Source organism: Oncorhynchus keta, chromosome 26, assembly GCF_023373465.1.
Source record: "Oncorhynchus keta strain PuntledgeMale-10-30-2019 chromosome 26, Oket_V2, whole genome shotgun sequence".
In the NCBI taxonomy this organism is placed as follows: Eukaryota; Metazoa; Chordata; class Actinopteri; order Salmoniformes; family Salmonidae; genus Oncorhynchus; species Oncorhynchus keta.
Window position 1 is genome coordinate 8,311,486 of NC_068446.1, and position 9,393 is coordinate 8,320,878.

General features: G+C 42.2%; 1 protein-coding gene across 1 annotated transcript; it reads left to right on the forward strand.

Annotated features, from left to right (window-relative positions):
- The first annotated feature begins 241 nt into the window (after positions 1-241).
- On the forward strand, positions 242-9,023 carry LOC118358889 (prostaglandin G/H synthase 2-like). Its single transcript, XM_035736874.2, has 10 exons — positions 242-374; positions 715-831; positions 930-1,073; positions 1,329-1,472; positions 1,904-2,085; positions 4,095-4,178; positions 4,287-4,533; positions 6,532-6,818; positions 7,101-7,248; positions 8,095-9,023. Exons 1-10 carry the CDS (start codon positions 311-313, stop codon positions 8,505-8,507), a joined length of 1,830 nt encoding a protein of 609 aa, XP_035592767.2. The 5' UTR covers positions 242-310; the 3' UTR covers positions 8,508-9,023.
- The last annotated feature ends 370 nt before the right edge of the window (positions 9,024-9,393 follow it).

Sequence of the window (9,393 nt, forward strand, 5' to 3'; positions counted from 1 at the left end):
CCTGGATAACATTTAAAAAATAGTGTGTTTCCTATATCTTAATTAATATTCGCTAGATTGAGATGGCTCATTGTGATCAAAGTCATCATCACAAGTATTTCCACTGGTCAATCCATTTTAATCTTATCGATAAGCATAACGCTTCGATGGGTCGACGACACCACTTGGTGAGCGAATAATTTAGGTTCTCACGCTCAAGCCCACACCCAGTAGGCCTACTATAAAACGTGTCCTCGCTGCAGACAAGCTTCATTCACAGCCTTAAACTGGAAAGAAAAACAGAGGCGCGCTATTGGCAAAAGGCATTGGAATGAACAGAATCATATCGTCGCTTTTATTTCTGTCTCTAGGCATAATATTTGTCTGCGAAGGAGGTAAAAACATGATGGGAGAGTAATTATGAAGCTTTGGTGCTGTCTAAATGTGTTTGTTTTCTATCATCGTATTTGCAATGTGTTAACAAAATGTTTCACTCTTTTTATATTTTATTTCAGTTCATCTAATTACTTTTCTATCAGCTATCGAACATTATGAGCGTTTTCTTTAGGGCTATATAAATTGATAGCCTTTGCTATATTTGTTTATATATCCAATCTATGTGAATTATTTGATTTGTAGGCCTATATGTACATCGAAACAATCAGATAATTCCATGTTTATGTGATCATAATTTATTACACTTAGTCTAATTTAACCAAAAATATTTGTATGCAGGCAACCCTTGCTGCTCACAGCCATGCCAGAACCGTGCCGTTTGTACGGCCATGGGCGCCGACGATTATGAGTGCGATTGCACACGCACGGGATTTTATGGCCACAACTGCACACAACGTAAGTTATATCCTATATAAACTAATCAACATTTAAAAAAAATCCTTTATGTTTGTTCTCCCTAGACACCTTATTAATATGTTTTTTCTTGTTAATAGCTACGTTATTCACGTGGATTAAAGTGTCTCTGAAGCCAACCCCGAACACAGTGCATTACCTCCTCACCCACTACAAGGGGCTCTGGACCATCATCAACAGCATAGCATTCCTCAGGGATGCTATCATGAGATATGTTCTGACATGTGAGTTGAGTTCAATAGCATCTTACAGTGGTCTTGATGAGGTTTTCTCTCCTGCCATTTGATCATGTCAAAACTAGTGATGTTTTGACATGATGATTTTGCTTAGTCAAAACGAGTGATGTTTTGACATGATGATTTTGCTTAGTCAAAACTAGTGATGTTTTGACATGATGATTTTGCTCAGTCAAAACTAGGCCATTCAATAACAGTTTATTTTGAATTCATGTTCATGACTTGAGCTCTCTCTGTCTCCAGCTCGCTCTCATCTGATTGACAGCCCCCCGACTTTCAATACAGACTATGATTATAAAAGCTGGGAAGCCTACTCAAATCTCTCCTACTACACACGCACGCTCCCTCCTCTGCCCAAGGATTGCCCAACTCCTATGGGAGTCGTAGGTAATCAAACTCTCTCTCTCTCTCTCTCTCTCTCTCTCTCTCTCTCTCTCTCTCTCTCTCTCTCTCTCTCTCTCTCTCTCTCTCTCTCTCTCTATCCGAACCTGTTCTCTCAGATTTTGAACGATACCTCACCTCCATAGCTTCATTACGTCATGCACATGCCTGACAGTCCCTGTAGAGTAGAGCTGGCTGCTTGCCTGAGGTTTACTGTGAAGGAAAGTCATACTCACTGAGCCACACTAAAATCCGTGTGGCATTCCCATGCATGCTTTTGGTTTGGTGGATATAGGATCAGGTTTTTCTATTGTATTGGCAATATATTTCATTTAATGATAAAAACAAGCACAATCTCCTGTGTATCTGATAAAACTACAACATTTAAAAAAGCAAACCTCTAAATTAAACCAATCTCTCTGCTTTCCTCCATCCAGGTAAGAAGGAGCTGCCTAATGCGGAGATGCTGGCAAAGAAGCTCCTGATCAGGAGGAAGTTTATCCCAGACCCTCAGGGCTCCAGTCTGATGTTTGCCTTCTTTGCCCAACACTTCACCCACCAGTTCTTCAAATCCGACCAGAAGATGGGGCCGGCCTTCACTAAAGCCAAGGGCCACGGCGTGAGTACCAATGCTGGACAGCACCAGCACAATAACAGCACATAATAGACCAGCACTGAACATTACTACATGGTTTTGCCCAGGGATCAAATGACAGGGGGGCTAGTGGGGTCTTGGCAACCCTGGTCTCACCATAGAGATTGAGTTAACTGAAAGAAGACATCTCTTATGTATGTAGGTCTACGTACTGTGCATTTGGAAAGTATTCAGACCCCTTGACTTTTTGTTACATTACAGCGTTATTATAAAATTGATTACATTATTTATTTTTATCATCAATCTACACACAATACCCCATAATGACAAAGCAAAATGAAATGAAATGTTTGAAAATGTATATCAACAAAACAGAAATACCTTATTTACGTAAGTATTCAGATAGGAGACATTCTAGGAGACTCGAAATTGAGCTCAGGTGCGTCCTGCTTCCATTGATCATCTTTGAGATGTTACTACAACTTGGAGTCCACCTGTGGTAAATTTAAATTGATTGGACATGATTTGGAAAGGCACACACCTGTGAATATAAGGTCCAACAGTTGACAGTAAATGTCAGATTAAAAACCAAGCCATGAGGTCAAAGGAATTGTCCGTAGAGCTCCGAGTCAGGATTTTGTCATGGCAAAGATCGAGGGAAGGGTACCATTTCTGCAGCATTGAAGGTCTCCAAGAACACAATGGCCTCCATCATTCTTAAATTGAAAAAGTTTGGAACCACCAAGACTCTTCCTAGAGCTGGTCACCCAACCAAACTGAGCAATCGTGAGAGAAGGGCATTGGTCAAGGAAGTGACCAAGAACCTGATGATCACTCTGACAGAGCTCCAGAGTTCCTCTGTGGAGATGGGAGAACCTTCCAGAAGGACAACAATCTCTGCAGCACTCCACAAATCAGGCCTTTATGGTAAAATGGCCAGACGGAAGCCACTCCTCAGTAAAAGGCATATGACAGCCCGTTTGGAGATGGCCAAAAGGCACCTAAAGGACTCAGACCATGAGAAACAAGATTCCCTGGTCTGATGAAAGCAAGATGGAACTCTTTGACCTGGAGGAAACCTAGCATCATCCATATGGTGAAGCATTGTTGTGGCAGCTTCATGCCGTCGGGAGGTTTTTCAACAGCAGGGACTGTGAGACTAGTCAGCAGAGGGGAAAGATGAATGGAGTTAAGTACAGAGAGAACCTTGATGAAAACCTGCTCCAGAGTGCTCAGGACCTCAGACTGGGGTGAAGGTTCACCTTCCAACAGGACAATGACCCTAAGCACACAGTCAAGACAATGCAGGAGTGGCTTCGGAGCAAGTCTCTGAATGTCCTTGAGTGGTCCAGCTAAAGCCAGGACTTGAATCCAATCGAAAATCTCTGGAGAGACCTGGAAATAGCTGTGCAGCGACAGTCCCCATCCAACCTGACAGAGCTTGAGAGGATCTGTAGAGAAGAATGGGAGAAACTCCCTAAATACTGGCGTGCCAAGTTTGTAGCGTTACACACAAGACTCGAAGGCTATAATTGCTGCCAAAGGTGCTTCACCAAAGTACTGAGTACTGATATTTAATTTTGTAATTCATTTGCAAACATTTCTAAAAACCCGTTTTTGCTTTGTCTTTATGGTGTATCGTGGGTAGATTGAGGGAATAATTATTTTAAAATCAATTTTAGAAGGCTGTAACATAACAAAATGTGGAAAAAGTCAAGGGGTCTGAATACTTTCAGAATACACTGTGTGTCGGATCTTAAATTGATCACCCTGTTGCAGGAGAGCTTTCCTGCAATGTAGGAAATGTAAACTTTAGTATATTTGAGGTTTAAAAAAGCTTCTGAAGTTTAATTTCCATTTTGAAAACTCAGACTTTATTTTCCCTTACTAAAAATGTATCAACCCTTACAAAAATATCCATTAATTATAATCCACATAATAATTCACTTTTCCTGTTGCTGCAGGATTATTTTCCTGCTGTAGCAAACTTACTCAAATTTAAGATCCTACGTCTGTATATGCTTGATTTCCAGGTGGACCTGGGTCACATTTACGGTGATAACCTTGAGAGGCAACACAATCTGCGGCTCTTCAAGGATGGCAAGCTGAAGTTTCAGGTACTGGACAGATCTTGTCAACTATAAATAACTTTGAACATCACTGAACAGATTCTGTTTGTCATATTCCCAGCTGACTGTCTCTTCTCTTACCTTTACTCTCTATAGGTCTTGGAGGGAGAGGTGTACCCACCTACAGTGAAGGAGGTAGGGGTGGATATGCACTACCCTCCCCATGTCCCTGAGTCTCACCGCTTCGCTGTGGGCCATGAGGCATTCGGCCTGGTGCCTGGTCTTATGATGTATGCTACCATCTGGCTGAGAGAACACAACCGAGTCTGTGATGTCCTGAAGGAGGTACATCCGGACTGGGATGATGATAGGCTCTTCCAGACATCTCGCCTCATTCTCATTGGTAAGCAGTCTAATCGAGCAGTATGTGAAGAGAGATGTATAGGACTTGCTGCTTATTATCACAAGGAAGCCATGTGGTCAGATCCTGCAGATCTTACATTGTCTATTGTAGCTTGTGCCCATCAAATATTGCATTTATTTGCAATCAGCTATTATATTGTATGCAGACCCAATATTCTACAAAATTCTATCCAGACCCAAAATTCTATTGTATTTCGACTTAATGAACCAAAGTGTGGACCCATATTTACAGCAGTGCTCATTGTTTTCACTTCCTCTCTATAGGTCTGACCCCTGGAAGTGGCCTTCTCCTTTTACATGAAGTCCTTGATAATAAATCAAATCAAACTTTATTTGTCACATGCGCCAAATACAAGAAATGTAGACTTTACCGTGAAATGCTTACTTTACAAGCCCTTAACCAACAGTGCAGTTCAAGAAAAAGAAAATATTTACCAAGTACACTAAAATAGAAAGTAATAATAAAAAGTAACACAATAACGAGGCTATATACAGGGGGCACCGGTACCGAGTCAATGTGTGGGGGTACAGGCTAGTTGAGGTAATCTGTACATGTAGGTGGGGGCGAAGTGACTATGCATAAGTAACAAACAAACAGCGAGTAGCAGCAGTGTACCAAAGGGAGGGGTGTCAACATAAATTGTTGATATTATTGTCGATTTTATGAATTGTTCAGCAGTCTTATGGCTTGGGGGTAGAAGCTGTTGAGCCTTTTGGTCCTAGACATGGCGCTCCGGTACCAGAGAAAACAGTGCGGTAACAGAGAAAACAGTCTAACTTGGGTTACTGGAGTCTCTGACAATTTTATGGGCTTTTCTCTGACACAGCCTATTATATAAGTCCTGGATGGCTGGAAGCTTGGCCCCAGTGATGTGCTGGACCGTTCGCACTACCCTCTGTAGCGCCTTACGGTCAGATGCCGAGCAGTTGCCATACCAGGCAGTGATGCAACCGGTCAGGATGCTCTCGATGGTGCAGCTGTAGAACCTTTTGAGGATCTGAGGACCCATGCCAAATCTTTTCAGTCTCCTGAGGGGGAAAAGGTTTTGTCGTGCCCTCTTCACGGCTGTCTCGGTATGTTTGGACAATGATGTGGACACCAAGGAACTTGAATCTCTCGACCCACTCCACTACAGCCCTATCAATGTTAATGGGGGCCTGTATGGCTCGCCTTTTCCTGTAGTCCACGATCAGCTCCTTAGTCTTGCTCACATTGAGTGAGAGGTTGTTGTCCTGGCACCACACTGCCAGTTCTCTGACCTCCCTATAGGCTGTCTCATCTTTGTCGGTGATCAGGCCTACCATTGTTGTGTCGTCAGCAAACTTAATGATGACGTTGGAGTTGTGTTTGGCCACGCAGTCGTGGGTGTTCAGGGAATACAGGAGGGGACTAAGTACACACCCCTGATGGGCCCCAGTGTTAAGGATTAGCGTGGCAGATGTGTTGTTGCCTACTCTTACCACCTGGGGGCGGCCCATCAGGAAGTCCAGGATCCAGTTGCAGAGGGAGGTGTTTAGCCCCAAAGTTATTAGCTTAGTGATGATCTTCGTGGGTACTAAGGTGTTGAACGCTGAGCTGTAGTCAATGAACAGCATTGGAGTGTGATTGAGATTGAGTGAGCAAGGCACTTAACCCTAATTGCTCCTGTAAGTCGCTCTGGATAAGAGCTCTGCTAAATGACTAAAATGAAACTGTAAAATGTGTTAATGTCAGTTAACAAAAGTTGTCGATCGGTCACTGTGTAAATAAGCCTAACATGACAGCAGTTTAATGGCGCCAAAACAACACTTGAGAGTTGATATCACTCTGTGATATTATGTCAAAATTGACTTTATGGAGATTTTTAATAACTTCCCTCTCTTGAAAAAAGGGATTTTGTTCCAGTGGGACAACCTGAAGTAAAGAGTAGATGCATCCATATATAAAGAAACAACAAAGGTGATAACTAATTGCCCCTCTCCTTGCTCCTTGCTGTAGGTGAGACCATCAAAATTGTGATCGAGGACTACGTGCAGCACCTGAGCGGCTACCACTTCAAGCTGAAGTTCGACCCAGAGCTTCTCTTCAAAGAGCGTTTCCAGTATCAGAACCGCATCGCATCAGAGTTTAACACCCTGTACCACTGGCACCCACTGATGCCCGACGCCTTCCACATCCAGGAGCAGGTCTACTCCTACCCACAGTTTGTCTTCAACACCTCTGTGGTCACCACACATGGAATCACCAACCTGGTGGAGTCCTTCACCAAGCAGATTGCTGGACGGGTAAAGAGGCACTTTCTGTGTGGGATTTAGGTTGTACACTGTGGGCTCTGGGTGGCTGCTTAAGGTGTGGTTCAGAATTAGGAATGTAAATGGGGCCTGGTGAACCAAGGTTGAAATGTGGGTGAATGATAATGGTATTGTTGCATGTTATTATGTTAGTTTTAAAGAGACTTATTATTAGATATTTTACTGTATTGCTTACCCTGAGGGACTGTCAGTCATTCAAAATAAAGAGAAACTCGTTATTGAAGGCCGGTCGACTTACATCTCGTTCCACCTTAGGTTGCTGGAGGTCGTAATGTCCCCCCTGCAGTGCTAATGGTGGCTCTGAAGTCCATAGAGAACAGCAGACAGATGCGCTACCAGTCCCTTAATGCCTACAGGAAACGTTTCTCCATGAAGCCATACATCTCCTTCGAAGACCTCACAGGTGAGAACCACCATTAGCATCACAGCTATTACATAAACACTTATCATCCTAAGCATTGGGATTAAGTATATAGTGATACGATTGTAATACAGTGATCATTTAGTGTAATTCACTTTTTAGAGTAGAATTAACAGTAGAAGGTGTGACATCCTGTGGTATACTGCTTCCAATTAAGGCCTGTAAAGGGAATGGATGGAAGGTCATTAAAATGGTAATAAAACTAGCCTGGGCAGATTTGAGCCTGCTGCTGTAAGTTATATTGGAGCAATACTGATCTCCTTTTAAGGGAGCAAAGGCAAACAGATGTGTACTTTAGTTAAAGATAGTGTAAGCAGTTAGTGATGTCAGAGAGCCGGGTGTAAACAGGCAGAGGCAGAGGGGCGTCTGGGAGGTTGACAAACTGCACTGCCTCACACAGGCCTGCTGCATTCCTCTCAGAAAGAAGAAGCTTTTCTTTAATGACAGTGTGAGAATAAACAAAGTGTTGTGTCTCTCGCTCTTTTTCACACAGAGGGAGTAAGAGTGAGGGAGAAATGTTGAATGAGTTTGAATGACTTTCTATGTGTATTGTATTGCATCAAGTATGCAAACTCAATCTCTAAATGCTTATGAAACAGCTCTCAAACTGGTATCGTTTTCACTAACACTTGTTCTGTAGACAAAACAAGACACGAGACACGAGGTCAGATGTAGATACATTACATCAGTGTGTCGTCATCATAATGTCCACATCAGCTTAGTCAGACTGAGATAATCCAGGTTGAGTAGAGTACCTAACATAACCCTTTCTCTCAGAAGCCAGACAAAGTAATATAACATTTCCCCCTCTCTCTCTCTGTTTTTCAGGGGAGAAGGAGATGGCTGCAGAGCTGGAGGAGATGTATGGGCATGTGGATGCTGTGGAGCTCTACCCAGGCCTGCTGGTGGAGAAGCCAAGAACCAATGCCATCTTTGGGGAGACCATGGTGGAGATGGGTGCCCCCTACTCCCTGAAAGGCCTGATGGGAAACCCCATTTGTTCGCCAGAGTACTGGAAGCCCAGCACCTTCGGTGGGAGCATTGGCTTTAACATCATCAACACAGCGTCCTTACAGAGGCTGGTGTGCAACAACATCAAGGGCCCCTGCCCTTTGGCATCCTTTCATGTGCCCGACGTAAAAGACAATGGATCCAATGTCAATAATTCCAGTACGGCACATTCGAGAAGTAACGATCGCAACCCCACAGTACTTCTAAGAGAAAGGACCACTGAGCTCTGATAAGACAATTCAGCATTTAAATGTATAAGCATTTAATGTATTTATTTATGTTAATATTTATTTAATTTATTGTATGCTGGAAGGGTTGTTGAGAACATTTTTTGTAATGTCTCATTGTTTTGACATGACTTTTGTAAGTTTAAATAAAACCAATCCTTACGTTTGGGTTATATTTATTCTAAGAGCTAATTTAATGTATTCTGTTATTTTATTGACCTCAGAAATAGCACAAGCAATATTGTTTATGTTTGTCATTTTACTTTGTTTAACAACTGATACTTGAATTCAACACGTTTAGTTGACAACATGACTAACATTCCGTCTTAACTGCATGTTACAATGTTACATTCCACCTAACTTAGAGCTGCTTCTCCACTTATTGTACAAGGGAAAAGCTAGTTAGGTATGTAAAGTCCATTGTACTTTGATACTCTAACCCTTAAAGTATTTTCTTTGTGTATTTTTAATCTTGAGCTGACTCCTTATTGTTCTAATAAAACACTGTCTATAATGAAATACATGACTCCATTATCTTTTCACATTTGCTAAATGACACTGCAGCAGAGGTTGCTATTCAGTCGTCTTACTCCATCACTGTGATATCCTCATTCATGTCTTTTTGTTTAAGAGGGCACTTTGTGCAAAAATAAAAAATGTAGTTAAAGAGGTTCTTGTCTCAGTGCTGCCAAACCTCCCTCTCCCTCTCTCCCCTTTTCTGTCCTCCATATGTGACCGACCGCCTTGACTCGGTCTTATGTAGCTAAATTTGTTTTTTACATTGAATAAAAGCAGAGACAAAATGGTATATCATGCACTACATTTGAGGAACATTGGGAAATTAATTCTGCTATCAAAGTTGATAAACTTATAACCTCACTTTTGAGAA